The sequence below is a fragment of the Acanthochromis polyacanthus genome, chromosome 8, assembly GCF_021347895.1.
Source record: "Acanthochromis polyacanthus isolate Apoly-LR-REF ecotype Palm Island chromosome 8, KAUST_Apoly_ChrSc, whole genome shotgun sequence".
Taxonomy (NCBI): Eukaryota; Metazoa; Chordata; class Actinopteri; family Pomacentridae; genus Acanthochromis; species Acanthochromis polyacanthus.
In genome coordinates, this window is record NC_067120.1 from 35,304,953 (window position 1) to 35,320,653 (window position 15,701).

Sequence of the window (15,701 nt, forward strand, 5' to 3'; positions counted from 1 at the left end):
TGGTCATAATGCATTCCTTTGTGCTCCTTTGCACCCCTTTAAAGTCGTTTTGTGTCCAGTTGTGGTTGGTTTGTGCCTCTTCAGTGTTTTTTCTGCAGTGTAACTGTACAGACCTCCTTTTTAAAGTAAACACCTTCTGCAGTCAGAGTGATAAAGAAAACCTGTACATGTAAATTCAGACCAAACCAGCAGAGTGAAGTCCTCATGGATCAGTAAGTGTGTAACTGTACATGTGTTCGTACCCCTGCAGACGGCGAACTCGGAGAGTATCTCAGAGCAAAGTGTCTCATCTGTTTGATGTAGACGTTGTTGTAGAAGTGGATCAGGTCTCCTCGCTCCTCCTCGCCATCGCCCACAGTGCAGGAGGTGGTGGAAGAAGAGGAGGTCTTGTTGGAGGCGCTGGTGGGCGTGGAAGGGGTGCTACCAGGCTGAGGGACCGGCAAGGTGCTGCTGGAGCGAATAGGAACCGGGCTGATGTCGCCTCCTGCTGGGAGATCAGAGGAACTGTTTATTGGTGACTTATTACCTCTGCCAGGAGGTTATGTAATCACTGGAGTTTGTTTGTCTGTCCGTCTGTGTGTGTGTGTCCGTGTGTGTGTGTGTCTGTTTGTCTGTTAACAGCATAACTCAAAAAGTCATGGACGGATTTTCACCAAATTTTTACAGGATGTCCGGAAGAGCAAGAGTAAGAATCGATTAGATTTTGGAGGTGATCCGAATCACTGTCTGGATCCAGGAATTTTTTGAAGGTCGAAGGACAATTGAGAGATGGCCACCAGGATTTTCACCAAAATTTGGTGAAATCCGTCCATGACTTTTTGAGTTATGCTGTTAACACACAAACAGACACACACACAAACAGACACACACACAAACAGACACACACACACACACACACACACACAGACAGACAGACAGACAAACGGCATGGCGGAGGTATGCGCTCTCCGAGTGCTTTTCTAGTTGGATAATGTGTATTTTGTGTTCACTCAGGGTGTCTTTGTTGGGCTGGAGACTCATTGTACAGCACTGTATGTTGAAAAAGAGAGCCTCCATATGGTGACTAAAATCAGTGGAGATTGTTCATTTATCTATTACACCTCGAACATAGATATACAATAAAAGAAATTTATAAAAATTAGGTCCCACTCCGACCGGTCCTATGAGAAACCAGTGCTTGCAAAAGGTTCAGAGGTACGTATTGAATATGCACAAACCGGCATTGGGGGAATGGATCTGCTGTCTTAACTGCAGTCTGTATGAAAGTGGTATGTCGCAAATTTGGGCGTCAAGGGGTTAATGGTAATTAAAGTGTTAAAGTCCCAGCCCTAGTTCACAGTAAATCATGTTTACTGAAGAGTTGAGATGGGGTTAAAGGTGTTTTGGATAAATGTTTTTCTACCTGGATCCTGGCCGCCGTCAGCAGAGGAGTTTGGTTTGTTGCTGTCGTTTGAGCCGGAGTGACGCCGTCTCCTCACTGAGATCAACACACTCCTGTACACCTGAAAAACACACAATTAGAGGTTATACGTAACCCTGAATGGATAGAGCAATCTCTGTTATTTCAGTATTTCAGTTTCTTACATTGCTGCTGGCCTGAGGCTGAGTGCGGTAACACTTCATGATGTTCTGGAAGGATTTGTCTTCTTTGGTCACCTGACAGACAAACAACACAGAGTTATTGCAGCAGGAGTAAACTACGCACACTTCTGGAGGTGCTGTGTCACATTTTGCGACTGTTTGTGGTAATGTTCTTTCCTCTTTGTACTCTTTTTGTGTCTTCTTGTAATTTTTTTTGCCATCGTTTGTCCATGTTACGGAGAAGAATCTAGTTTTTTGTCTCTTTGTGGTAAGTTGAGTGTTTTTGGAATTGTTTTGTGACTCTGTGTGATCATTTCTGTCTCTTTTTAGTCATTTTGTGTCTCCTTGTTTTTGGCTTTTGGTCGCTGTTTGCCGATGTCGTGTCATATAAAAGAAGCTCTTGGTCTCTTTTTGTCTCTTTGAAACACACCTTTGCCATGACATAAACAGCACACATGAGGAGCTGGTCCAGGTGTCGGTCCATCATCATGTCGGTGCAGTGGACCAGAGAATATTCGAAACACGTCCAGATCTTCCTCCTCAGCTCCGACGAGATGTCCAGTTTGGCACAAAGGTCTCGGAGCCGAACGCTGGCCAGATGGTAAATCTGAGAACGAAGACGTGGAAACAAACTTTAACACACTGCTGACCAGATATTTGTGTCTCTCTGTGTTCATTTTACTTTTCTTTTGTGGCTGTTTGTGGTAGTTTTTGTCTATCTGTTGTCGTTTGTGTCATTTTGTGGTTGTTTGACTTTTTTGTGGTGTTTTTTTGGTCTATTTTTGATAAATTTGCATCTCTTTGTGGTCATTTTGAGTGTCTGTGGTTGTTTTAAATCTCTTTGTGGTCTTTTTATGTTTCTGTTTTGTGTCTCTTTGTGGTCATTTGGTGTCTTTTTGCGACTGTTTTGTGTCTGTAGTTGTTTGTGTCTCTATGTCATTGTAGTTTTGTGTCTCTTGTGGTGGTTTTGTCTGCTTGCAGTTGTTTGTCAATTTGTGGTTGTTTTTTCCCCTTTGTGGTGTTTTTTTGTCTATTTCTGATCAATTTGCATCTCATTGTGGTCATTTTGTGTATCTGGTTGTTTTGTGACTGTAATTGTGTCTCTTTGTCGTTGTTGTTTTGTGTCTCTGGTCATTTTACTTCTTCTGTGGTTGTTCTGTGTTTTTTGTGGTGTTTTTTGTCTACTTCTGATCATTTTGAGTGTGTTTGTTGTTGTTTGTGTCTTTGAGGCCGTTTTATGTTTTCTGTGGTTGTTTGTGTCTGTTTGTGGTAGTTTTTGTCTGTTTGTAGTAGTAGTTTGTGTCGTTTTGTGGTTGTCTTTGTCGTGTTTTTCTGTCTATTTCTGATCAATCTGCATCTTTTTAAGGTCATTGAGTGTCTATGGTTGTTTGTGCGCATTCATAGTCTTTTTTTAACATCTTTGTTAGCCATTTTGTGTCTCTGTGGTTGTTTTACATCTCTGTGGTCCTTTGTGTCTTTGCGGCTGTTTCACATCTGTACTTGTTTGTATCTGTCATTGTTGTTTTGTGCCTATTTGTGGTCATTTTACTTTTCTCTGGTTGTTTTGAGTCTCTTTGTGGTGTTTCTTTGTCTATTTCTGATCATGTTGATAATTTTGTGCCTGTTTGTTGTTGCTTTGTGTGTTTTTGAGGTCATGCTACTTTTTCTCTGGTAGTTTTTAATCTGTTTGACAACGTTTGTGTCATTTTGTGTATTATTGACTTTCTGTGTGGTTATTTTTTGTCTATTTCTGATACATTTGCATCTCTTTGTTGTCATCTGGTGTCTTTTTGAATTTTTTTTGTGTCTTTAGTTGTTTGTGTCTCTTTGTCATTGTTGTTTTGTGTCTCTGTTGTCATTTTGTGCCTGTTTGTTGTAGTTTTGTGTGTTTTTTAAAATCATCTGACTTTTTCTGTGGCAGTTTTGGTCTGTTTGTTGTCATTGTGTGTATTTTTGTTTCCTGTGTGGTTGTTTTTTTGTCTATTTCTGATAAATTTGCATCTCTTTGTGGTCATTTTACACCATTTTGTGGTTGTTTTGCATCTATAGTTGTTTTGTATCTCTTTGTGGTCATTTTACACCATTTTGTAGTCATTTTTTGGTTGCTTTGTGCCTCTTTGTAGCATTTTTTTTTCAGTTGCGTAACTATAAAAACTGCCCTCTACAGTAAATATCTTCTGCTGTCAGAATGACAAAGAAAATCTGGGAATTCAGACCAAACCACCAGAGTGAAGTCATCACGGATCAATCAGGGTGTGGCTGTACATGAGGACGGACGATTGACATTTGAGACCCTCACCTTCCTGAAGAACAGCGACAGAGATCCCTTCCTCAACGGGCTGCTGGCTGCCTTGGCGGGGGTTTGGCGACGGCTGATTGGACGGCGATGGTGCCGGTCAGGGTTTGGGCGGACAGCGGCTGCAGGGCGGCGCCGGCCTGCCCGGTCACGCTCACCTGGACGGGGAAGAAAGTGATGCCTCCGCTCTCATTGGCTATTCCTGCAGAGAGGTCAGAGGTTGTTAGAATTATTTCATCTCAAATCAACAGAGGGCTTCTGCTCAAACATCTGAAACTTTATCATCACAAAGTATGAATATTTAGAATAATATCTGAGAAATTTCAGATTGATTTATCAAATAATTTAGATATATACAGTCTCACCACTTTCAGCATGCGTTTTTGTGCACTGAAATTTGAGACGGTTTCGACAACAATATTTCAGGAACTATAAAAGATAAAATCCTGAAATTTTCACTGTTATTTCTCATCATGTCATTTAGTCAGAATTTGTAATGGTAAGAAAAAAAGAGCTATTTGGCCACAATGAGAAGAAATGTGTTTGGAGAAGAGAAGACGAGGCTTCAACCCCAAAAACACCAAACCTATCATCAAGCATGGTGGTGGCAGTATCATGCTCTGGGGCTCACATTGTAATCTGAGGTTGTTTGAACGAATAATTTTCTTCACGTCACTGATTCAGACACTGCATTATTGGACAAGTACATCAAACAATCTTTGACTGAGCAGACTTTGAGCTCACATTAACTAGCAAAAGGACATTGCACAATTCACCTAGTGAGATTTTCTGACTCATAAGTAGCTACGTGTTAAAATAACATAAAATGAAACATACAGAATACTCTTTAATGTGAAATACTTGGTATCAGATTTGACAAGTTGTAGCACAAAAACAAAATATCGGTAGATCCAGTCTGGAGAGAAAGTTCTGGAGTTTCAAAATAAAAGCATTTAATAAATATCAAGCTAGAATTGAACAAACATATACAGCGCCCTCCATAATTATTGGCACCTCTGGTTAAGATTTGTTGAAAGCCTTAAAATAAATTGCATTTTTATTGCAAAAGCATACGCTCGCACTGAAAATTGTAGAAAAATGTATTATAGGAGAAGATAAGGTGCTGTTTTGTTGTCAAAAGATGGCGGTACAAAATATTAACATCAGGGGTGCTAATAATGGTGGCACAGATGATTTGATGTAAAAGAATTATCTCCTAATGTGTGATTTTTTCCCCCACTGAATAAATGCGCTTGAATTAAAGGTTGGATTTTCCTCTTTTTTTATTTTGATCTTATATTATTGAGAAAAAAAATGAATTCATTAGAAGATAAAGAACACTTCTTAACCAGGGGTGCCAATAATTATGGAGGGCGCTGTATGCATGTTTAAAGTCACACGAGGTACCATGAGGAAGTTTTGAGACTGTTTTTAGACAAGTCCATTTTATTTTGGACAAGTTTTGAGATGTTTTTTCAGGTTTTTAGACAGATTTTTGTCAACATTCACCTGGTTGTTACCATGACTACGTCCTTCACACACAGCTCTATTGTTCACTTTTTGGGTATTTTTATGTCCTGAGGGCTCATTTTTCACTGTAATACAAAGTCCTGTTCATTTATCAGCTACTTTGGACGAATTCTTAACTGAATTTGAACAGGTTCTGAGTAATTCTGAACAGCTATGAGTCATTTTGGACAAGTTTACTGTAAATATCTGTATTTTAATGTTAAAAAAAATACCAGTAAATAACACAAAATCTGATGATGATGTTCTAAAGTGTTTTAGATGATCAGCCCCTCACCCTGCACTGGTATGGTCACCGTCTGCCCGTTGTTGGCGGTGACGGTGGCGGTCGCTACGGTGACCACCGTCTGTCCAGCGGGGATGGCCGTGACGAGGCTGGCCTGGCCGGTCTTGGTCACAGCGGCGGCGGGTGGTGTGCTGGTGGTGCTGGTGGAGCCGGTGGAGGCGGTGCCGGTCTCACCGTCCCCCGGTGGGTCGACAAAGAGACGACGGCGAGCCGGACCGGTGGGGGGGAGCTGTAGCGGTCCAGGAGGGTGGTGGGGGAGGGAGACACACCTGCTGGAGGAAAAACGTTACGTTACGTTAGTCTAAATACAGCAAAGCAAGTAAACACTTCAACACACGTTTTATTCACAACATTAAACAGGACATTTTATAAAACAAAATAATAACAGAATGTGGAGCTAAACAATAAAATCTGGCATTGAAAAGCTGCACGGACAATTTCTCACAGTGTTGAATTGTTTTTTTTTAATCTCTGGAAGTTTCTATGAATTAAACTTTTCCACAAACAAACCACAACAGGCAGCTTTATGCGTGAATTCCAGGATTATTGATGATAATGATATTGATGATGCTTGCTGTACTCTCTTTGTCGTAGTTTTGTGTGTCTTCTTATTTGATTTTTGTCTTTTTATAGTTGTTGTCTGCTTGCTGTACTCTCTTTGAAGTAGTTTTGTGTCTCTTTGTAACTAGTTTTTTCTTCTTTGTAGTCATGCTATGCCTTTAAATGTGTTGTCTCAGTGGTCATTTTGCAACTATTCATAGTTGTCTTTTTATCTTTGTAATTTTTTTGTGTTTCTTTGTAGTTGTATATCACAAAACCATTTCTGTTCAAGAGAAATTAAGCTGGAAGAATTATTTTCCAATCCAACAGGTTGATAACTTAAACTTGTTTTCTAAATGTTCTGTAAATCCGGTGATTACAAAATTAAAACATTGCAGAATACAACTCAGTTTAAGTGTCTGAACGATTCTTATTATCTCTGCTGTTCTTCTGCAGGTCTGTTTTGTTTCCATATTTCAGGATTTAACAGTTCAACAAGTGAAAGTAAAGACAGTGGGACGAACAGTAAATGAAGCGACAGAAACAACACCGGCCTTTGATGGTGCTGTTGGTGCTGAGATCAGCTCCGTGGTTGATGGGTGTGAGGGGAACGCTGCTGGTGCTGCTTTCATCGTTTTGTTCCAGATACTGAGGAGGCATCACCTGAAACAAACGCACAAAACCAGAACACAAAGAGTTGCTGCTTTTTCATTAAAAATATCTGAATAACAGGAAAAACTGGATCCTGACACCATTTTTCTGAAACAAAACGTCATAAAAAGTCAGTTTTTCTAATGTTATAACTAGAGGGGGTTGTTGCCAAAGTTCTGATTTCATTAACATTCATCCAGGTAAAAGAAAAACTGTTTCTGATGTCTATAAATGAGTGTAAGGTTTCATAAACGGACCTCCTGGCATGCAGGGACGTGGTCTTTGGCCCCGCGGAGACTCTCCCACAGCGGGGAGCCGCTAGTCCAGGCTAGACTCTCCAGAACCTGCTCCTCCACCTGGTTCAGGTGCTTCACCACCTCCCGAAACAGTCCCTGCTCCGACCGGACCAACACCTCGATCACCTGCGGAGACAGCAAATATTTTCCATGAACTTGGTCCACAACTTTATGCTTCTTGGTCGCTGGATGCTTCTGTCAAAATTTTACTTCCACCTCAGTTTTTACTAAATGTTATTATTGATTTACGGGTCATGTGGGCTCAATTCACCGAATGCCCCACAGCTGATCATCTTCATTTTGTTTTAAGTGGTGAATCCTGATTGAGGTGGTCATGTGTAAACTCTGGGCTCATAAGCATCCTTTTTGAATTAGGTGATGTTGATTATTTTTTATTATCATTTGAAGCACTGTGAGTCGGAAAACCATGATTTGTCTTTTGCCCAGCAACAACATTTTATGACTCGTCCAGTTGGGACACTACTGGAGTGTTTTCACCATCACATTTGCTCAATGTGTGTTCAAATATTGGCCATAAATACAAAAAAATGTAATGCTTGTTGTTGTTGTTATTTACTCATTAAGTACGGCTCCGATTGGCACCATACTCAACATTTTTAAAGCTCCTATTGGTGCCCATCACAGGAAAAAACAATCAGCCTCTTGGGGTGAAAAATTAAGGTTAAAGGCTGGAGGAACATTAGAACAGACAGAAACATGGACATTTTTTTGCACCATCACATAACTGGTTTGCACCATTGGAAACCTGACGTAGATTTCCATGGGCCTGCAAAATTTCAGGACTGCAGCTACATTATTTCTGAAGTTTTTGCACTTCAAACATTGAGCCACAGAATGATACTGCCACCACCGTGCTCGGCAAAAATGGACATGACTCCACCTTCTTTAATAATTTTTAACTCAAAAACTAATGCTAGATATGGGCCCAAATTTTACACATGGTCAACTCAAAAAATGTTCACCATTAAAGAAAAATACCGTCAGATAAAAGACAGTCAGGCATGGGGTATTTGGTAAATTGAGGTGGAATGAGTCAACATTTTTTAAATCTACATGTTACTGTTTACTGTTATGCACTAAAATGCCAAGCTATATTCATTTTATGTGAAACCTACTTGCCTATTGAAGACCAGATGTACATATCAATGAGCCTACAAAATTTCAGAACTCGAGTTACAATTTCTCCCAAGTTATGGCACTTTAAACATCGATCCACAGCATGATACTGCCACCACCATGCAATCAACATGACCCCACCTTCTTTAAGAAAGTTTAACTCAAAATGTTACAGCACTTGTGACCCAAGATTTTACCCGTTTTCCTGAATCAAATACTAAGCACTTGTTGGTGTTTTTGCTCATACTTTGTAGAAGTGGTAAGCAGGGAGCTGGAAGATGCCGATGATGTTGGGGAAATCTCCTGGAGGCCTGTAGGAGAAGATGACGATCTCCAGGCAGCAGGCCAGCAGAGAGCGATGGAAGATGTCCTGCTCCAGAATACACTGAAGCACAGACAAACATACATTCACATATTTTATATCAACCAGCAACGAATGTAAAAAATTTTTTGTGGTTTTACTTCATACTGACCGACAGATCAGCGTCTCCAAGAATCATCTTCTCTCTCTCGATGATGGACTCCAGGATTCGGTAGTAGAGCGCCTCAGCCAGGTGGAAATACTTCACCGCCATGTCTGCGAGGACAAACTTTACTCGGACAGGTGGAGGGAGCAGATTTGTTGAATACTTACTAGAGTTTTACTGCGTACCTTTCCCCATCAGTCGGCTGTCTGCACTGCCGTCCTCGTAGTGCTGAGAAAACAAATCAAACATGTCCTTCAGGCGCCGGCTGATGACATCACTGGGGTCTCTGGCACAATTTCTGAGAGGGGAACAGGGGGAAAAGTACACGAATACATTCAGCTTAAGGTAAAGTCTCAAGTACCAGCACTAATACTATAAGAGTACTATCAGCTTCATGTAAAGTGACAGAGGAAAGTGAAAGTACACAAGCACTTTCAGATTCGTGCACAGTATCAGTGGATTACTCTAAGTGTAAAGTAGAACAATGAGTAGTGTCGTCTCGTACCTCAGAGTCTCTGTTAGTTTGGCACTCGGACCCTGTTTGGTCCCTGACAGCAGAGTGTGAAGTCGTCCGACACTCTTCATGGCCGACGACAGCGGCGACGCCATGCTGACCTCCTGGACGTACTTCCTGCCCGTCAGAGGGGTGGAGACCTTCAGAGCCGAGGCCTGAAGGAGGAGACAGTCGGTTAGATTCACCAGCAGAGACAGTCAACAGAAAGAGGGATGGGAATAGAGTCTCACTGTTAGGTTGGTGTGGAGCCTGTAGGCGGCGCTGTCCTGGTTCTCCATCCCCTCACAGAGGCAGGGCCCCGGGGTGCCGATGTCCTCGTTGGCCCCCTCACCGGTGAAGATCCTCTCATCCAGACTGCCGGTGGCCAAAACATGTTCTTCATAGAGCCGACTGAGAGACAAGCTGAGGGAGATCAGAGCAGAACAAACAAAATTAGCCATTTTTTTATTCTGTTGTCAATAAACAGTTTACATACACTTCTAAAGACCATAAATATCAGTCATGGCAGTTTTGAGTTTCCAATGACTCCTAGAACTCTGAATTTTCTATGATGGACAAATTGAAACCAAGAGGCTCTTTGCTACAGGTCCTATAGAAATACAACAAAACCTGTTTGGTTAAAAATATACATACAGTGATGCTAATATTTGGTTAAGACGTCCTTTTCACCTCAACTAGGTTCTTTGGTTTCCTTCCACAAGCTTGTGGTTGTATCTTTGACTCTTCTGGACAGAACTGGTGCAGTTAAACTAAATTTGTTGTCTTTCTGACACAGATTTGTTTCTTCATCAGTCCACAGGTTTTTGATGAGTTTACGTCAGGATTTTGGGGAGACCAGTCTAAAACCTTAATTCTAGCCTCATTAAATCATTTCTCCACCACTTTTGGTGTGTGTTTGGAGTCATTGTCTTTTTGACAATGACTCCAAACACAGATAATTAGCAGATAATTTCAGGTTTTCCTTAAAAATGTGGAGATAATCCTCCTTCTGCATTGCTCCATTTACTTTGTGTAAAGCCTCAGAGCATGATACTGCTACCCCCATGCTTGATGGTAGGCTTGGTTACACAGGTCTGACCAATACTGGTTAAAACTTGTTTTTGCTTTGGTGCTTCAGAGTTCATTGGTAGCCATCCACAAGCTTCTGGTTGTATCTTCGACTCCTCTGGACAGAATTGTTGCTGTTCAACTAAACTTGTTGTCTTTCTGACACACAAAGACAAGGTATAACAAAAGATGAAAACAAAGATGAAAGATTTAAAATAAAGTAAGTTAAACTTCCTTTCTGGCAGAAAAGCTGTTGTAAAATGTGAAAAACTAAAATACAGGTATGCAAACTTGCAAAATTGAAACACTGATGCTGTGCGACACTCACAAACTGTCTCCAAAGTTCATGGGATCCAGAAAGCCGGTCAGACTGTCCTCTTTACCCCTGAGAATCTGTGGGAGGAGAAGAAAAACCAAGAGAGTGAGATAAGTATTACACAATACAACTATTATACTCTGACTGTGCTGGTAGGAAGCTGAAAACACATGATGGAGGTCAATCAGGGGCTGTTAGAAAACACATCCAACACCTGAAACAGTGCCGCTAACTCAGATAAATACTAATTCAATGCATGAGGTGCTGTCGTTGGAATTTGTTTTGGAGAATGAATAAATAATTTCACACCAGCAAGTGCAGTGAGTGGATCAGACAACAAGCATCCTGGATGTAGATCTCGAGCACAACGTTAGCTAAATGTCCATCCTGGTGGCTAACAAACTTGACAAGTCTGAAACATTTTTGTGAATCCCAGCGTGTCTATACAACATGCAGCAAACAGCGATCAGGCATTACATTCTGACCACTCACAGGTGAAGTGAAAAACAGTGATTGTCTATTAATCATGACTCCTGCTAGTGGGTTGGAAATGTTAGGCAGCAAGTGAACATTGTGTCCACAAAGTTGATGTTAGAAGCAGGAAAAATGTGTAAGAATTTGAGGGAGTTTGACAAGACGACTGGGTCAGAGCATCTTCAGAACTGCAGCTCTTGTGGGGTGTTCCTGGTCTGCGGTGGTCAGGATCTATCAAAACGGGTCCAAGGAAGGAACGGTGGTGAACCGGAGACAGGGTCATGGGCGGTCAAGGCTCACTGATGCAGGTTGGGATGAAGGGTAGGCCGTGTGGACTGAGAGCTGCTGTCATTCAGATTGCTCAAGAAGTTAATGCTGGTTCTGATGTTTTTGTTGTTGATTTTTACAGTTTTGAAAGAACTGAAAAAATATATTCCAAAGAATCACCACAGCACACCTTCAGGGGTCTAGTGGAGTCCATGAATCAACAGGTCAGGAAAAGGGGGCCAACACAGTATTAGACAGGTGGTCATAATGTTCTGCCTGATCGGTGTAGGTGTCAGGAGGTGTTTGTTACCCTCTTGTGGAAGAGTTTCTTGATGAAGGGCTTCCAGAAGTGCTCTTTGACTCCTTTGGCCTCCAGAACCAGGCCGTCATGGAGCTCACACAGCTGCTCGATGAAGCAGAACGGACCCGAGGACGGCCTGAAGTCTTTACTGCTGAAGTCCTCTGGTAGACCTGCAGAGGACGGACCACGAGCAGCGATCACAATTCACCCAGGATTTGTGCTTTTTGCTTGATGATATCTCCACATTTAGTCTCCCCTTCCCTTTTCTAATTTACAGTTTTGTTTAGTTTCTGCAGCAGTATTTCAGATCTCACTCTGACCTGCTGATGGAGACACAAAGAGCTGTTGGATTTCTAAACCCTCAAAGTGTCTCCGATCCACAGATTTGTACATCTAATTTTTCATTATCATGTCATATCACTCATTACTTCAGTATAATTGCCAGCTTTATGTTTTACTGTTCTATTCTAGCCTTATTTAGATTTATTTATTGAAATTTAGCAACGTATTGTACTTTTATCTTATCTTTATTCTACTTTTTATGCACTGCATTTCTTATGTTATGTCATTTCTTTTTTCTTTTTTTTTAGCAATATCTGGCAGAAGAATTACCTTCGGGATTGATCAGAGCTGTGACTGATGGGATCGGAGAATTTTTAGGGTTTAAATGCTCCACAGTGGTGTAACTTTTCGGAGAGCAGAGCAGCTTCCTTTCTCTACAATAAGCAGTGTTTATAGATGGAGGTGGATTCAGGGGAAGGGGAGGAAACACGAGGAGTCAACAGGATGAGAGGCCAGCGCTGATAGACGATGCTGCAGCTTTTTCTGAATGGAATTTGTTCAGTGAAACTTTTGATTTATTTCACGTGTTTGATTTAACGCTGTAAGCGGCTGATAAGCAGGTTTCCTATTTAGTTTTATGACCATTCACCATCACGTTTCACAATCCTGTGAGCAGAATTATGAGTGGGGGGATGTGGTTAAAGAGGTTCAGGAATCAGTGAAACTATACTGTACCACACCAACACTTTATGTAATAATTATTAATAATGTAAGGCTTACATAACAATATTTTGATTTTAATGTACAGCAGTGTTTGTGAACAAAAATGATCAACTACCACTAGAAAGAACCATTAAAATTAAAAATACACTGTCAATAAAAATTGTGTACCCCCTTAAAAGCCTTTCAGGGCCTGCTGTCAAAAAACATCTCCACATCATGATGCTGCCACCACCATGCTTCACGTCATGATGCTGCCACCACCATGCTTCATATCATGATGCTGCCACCACCATGCTTCACATCATGATGCTGCCACCACCATGCTTCACGTCATGATGCTGCCACCACCGTGCTTCACAGTGGAGATGGTGAGTTTCTGATGATGTGCAGTGTTTGTTGTCCACTAAACATGTGGGCCAAAAAGCTCAATTTAAATTTTCATTGAGAACCTTCTCCCAGTTCAAGAACCTTCTTCCAGTTGACTTCTGAGTCTCCGTCGGGCCTTCAGGTAAACTTTAGCCGAGATTCCTCATAACCATGTGACTCATTTTAGAGGGGGTAAATAATTTGCCATGGCTACGTAGGAATCTGTTTGCATTTTGACCTTAAAGAGTCTTTTTTTGGTCCATGCTTGATAAAAAAAAAACTAATTAAACTGACCATGATTCTATGTACTGTACTGTAATGTGTTCTGTTTTAAAACCTTTCTTATCTGACACATGCACTAAAACAAACCGTACACGTTTTCTTGGTGACTAAACAAATATTTGCATACGGGTATCTGAATCTGATATTTTACAGTCACAATCCTAAACTTAGTATTAGTTCCAGCTGCTGTTATGAAGCATTCAGTGAGTTTTAAATGTTGATCTCTTTGTGTATTTTCTTGCTGCAGTGCTTCAAAACTGAGCTGTACCTTTGAAATCTGGGTTCAGCAGGTCTTTCCTGGCGTTGCAGAGCAGAGCGTTGGTGAAGACGAGGTCGAGCGCGCACAGGAGGAGGTGATACGAGTTCACCAGGTCGTCGCTGATCATGGGGAAGTTCCCTGAACAAAAAGCAAAGGAGGAAAAAAACATGAATGAATTATTGTGTCTGCAGGCTAAGTTGGCACAGCAGATCAAGGCAGTGCCAAATCTGTGCAGGCAGGTTCAAACTAGTCATTAGATTGAGAGTAAAAAGACCGAACAAGGAGTGAAAAGTGAACATAAATTTGCACTAACACTTTTCCTTTCAGTAAAAATGAGAGCTTGAGTCACTCTTGTATTAATGTCAAATTAAAACCGAAGTATTAGCTGCAAATTGCCTGATATGTTCAAGAAATGTAGAACAGTTTGCTGCTAATTAGAGAGGAAAAGTGTTTAATTGCTCAGTATAAGAAAAATTAGTTGATCATGTGCTCTTTATGTGGAAAATAGTTGATAAGCCTTGTAGTTGTATTTGTAACACTTGTGGAACTCAAAACTGACCAAAATGACAAAAAAAATGTCCAAAATGACAAGAAAGTTGTAATTTTAAACTAATTTTGAGTCATTTTGAATAAGTTTAAAGTAATTTTGGGTGTTTTTAAGGTTATTTTGGACAGTTCTTGAGTTAGTTTGGACGAGTTTCGAGTCAATTTAGAGAATTTTCAAGTTATTATGGACAACTTTCTAATTAATTTTTGGAAACTTTATGTTACTTTGGGCAAGTTGCACATCATTTCAGACAATTTTTGACTTCGAGGGTAAACAGTGGATCAATTTAATAAATGCAGCATGGCTCAGAAACAGTGAACAGAGAAGATACATGGTGAAACATCTTTCGCCATGCCGGAAGTAGATCTACAGAGCTACTCAAAATCGGACTAAAAATGTTAGAAATGACAAAAATCTTGTCTAAAATGACTCAAATTGTCCATAATGACTCAAAAACTGCCACTTTAAACACGAGTAATTTCAAACAAGTTTCATGTAATTCTGGATAGTTTTTAGTTCATTTTAGTCTATTTTTAAGTAATTTTGGACTAGTTCTATGTTATTTTGGTCACATTTCAAATTATTTTGTATCATTTTAGCCTGAGAGGAAAATCAAAGCTAATGGATCAATAAAATACATGCAGCATGGCTTTAAAACAGTGAACGAAGGAGCAAGCTGCTGGAAGATACATTTGGCACGGTGAAACATCTTTCTACAGATGATGAACAGAGTAGTTCATAGAGGTTGAAAAAACATAGTAAAAATACCTATAACATTATTTACCAGTATTCATCAGTATTTGTAATATCTGTGGACATTTGGAAAAATGCTGTACATGTCGACTACAGTATTTTTTCAATACAGTAAAATAAATAATCAAACAATTTCACTTTTTTTTGATGCTTTAAGGTGTAATAACTGTGACATACTGCAAAATAGACACTTGAATTCTCTGCTTCTAGTCATGGTTGTGCTGTTTCCATAGAAGTGTAGGCGACCAAAAAAAAAAAAAAACACCATGAAACTGCTCAGAATTCAGAAAACAGAGTAACTAACAACAGTGAAACCTGTTTGTTAGTTGTCATGTTAAAGTCCCAGAAAACAAAGCAATAAGCAGGAGATTTCTACCTTTAGCATGGACGAACAACACCCAGCAGAAGTTGAAGACCTCGGTCACGGTGCACGGATGACGTCTGCAAAACAAAGACGTGATGTTTTAACAGGTTACAACCTGAGGACAAAGCCGCACAATAATACAAAATAAAAACACACAAAAACCTGAAAACAATACACAGAAAATACGAATAAAAACAAAACTTGCTCATAGAGCCTCCAGGAAGTTTTGGGATTTGTTGGGTTTTCATGTGGATTTTCGAGTCAGAACTTTAGTTCAGTTAAATCTTTCTAAATATTAATATCTGAGAGTCTTTTATCTAAATTAGGTTGGTTGATCTCCATAATTAATAATATTGTCTGAGGCCTTTTTAAGTATTTTAGCCAGGTAGTTTTTTTATATAATTTTTTTAGGGTTTCTATTCTTA

The 15,701-nt window shown here is 40.3% G+C and overlaps 1 protein-coding gene across 1 annotated transcript in view; it reads right to left on the reverse strand.

Annotated features, from left to right (window-relative positions):
* The window catches only part of rbl2 (retinoblastoma-like 2 (p130)), a 34,711-nt gene that overhangs the window by 4,130 nt on the left and 14,880 nt on the right, over window positions 1-15,701 (reverse strand). The window contains 19 exon segments of the mRNA XM_051951538.1: window positions 243-487; window positions 1,403-1,502; window positions 1,585-1,656; window positions 2,012-2,188; window positions 3,881-3,928; window positions 3,931-4,079; window positions 5,682-5,909; window positions 5,912-5,959; window positions 6,785-6,893; window positions 7,139-7,303; window positions 8,562-8,699; window positions 8,788-8,891; window positions 8,967-9,079; window positions 9,287-9,450; window positions 9,526-9,697; window positions 10,671-10,735; window positions 11,710-11,870; window positions 13,622-13,750; window positions 15,289-15,353. Of these exon segments, the coding sequence (XP_051807498.1) occupies window positions 243-487; window positions 1,403-1,502; window positions 1,585-1,656; window positions 2,012-2,188; window positions 3,881-3,928; window positions 3,931-4,079; window positions 5,682-5,909; window positions 5,912-5,959; window positions 6,785-6,893; window positions 7,139-7,303; window positions 8,562-8,699; window positions 8,788-8,891; window positions 8,967-9,079; window positions 9,287-9,450; window positions 9,526-9,697; window positions 10,671-10,735; window positions 11,710-11,870; window positions 13,622-13,750; window positions 15,289-15,353 (2,452 nt within the window).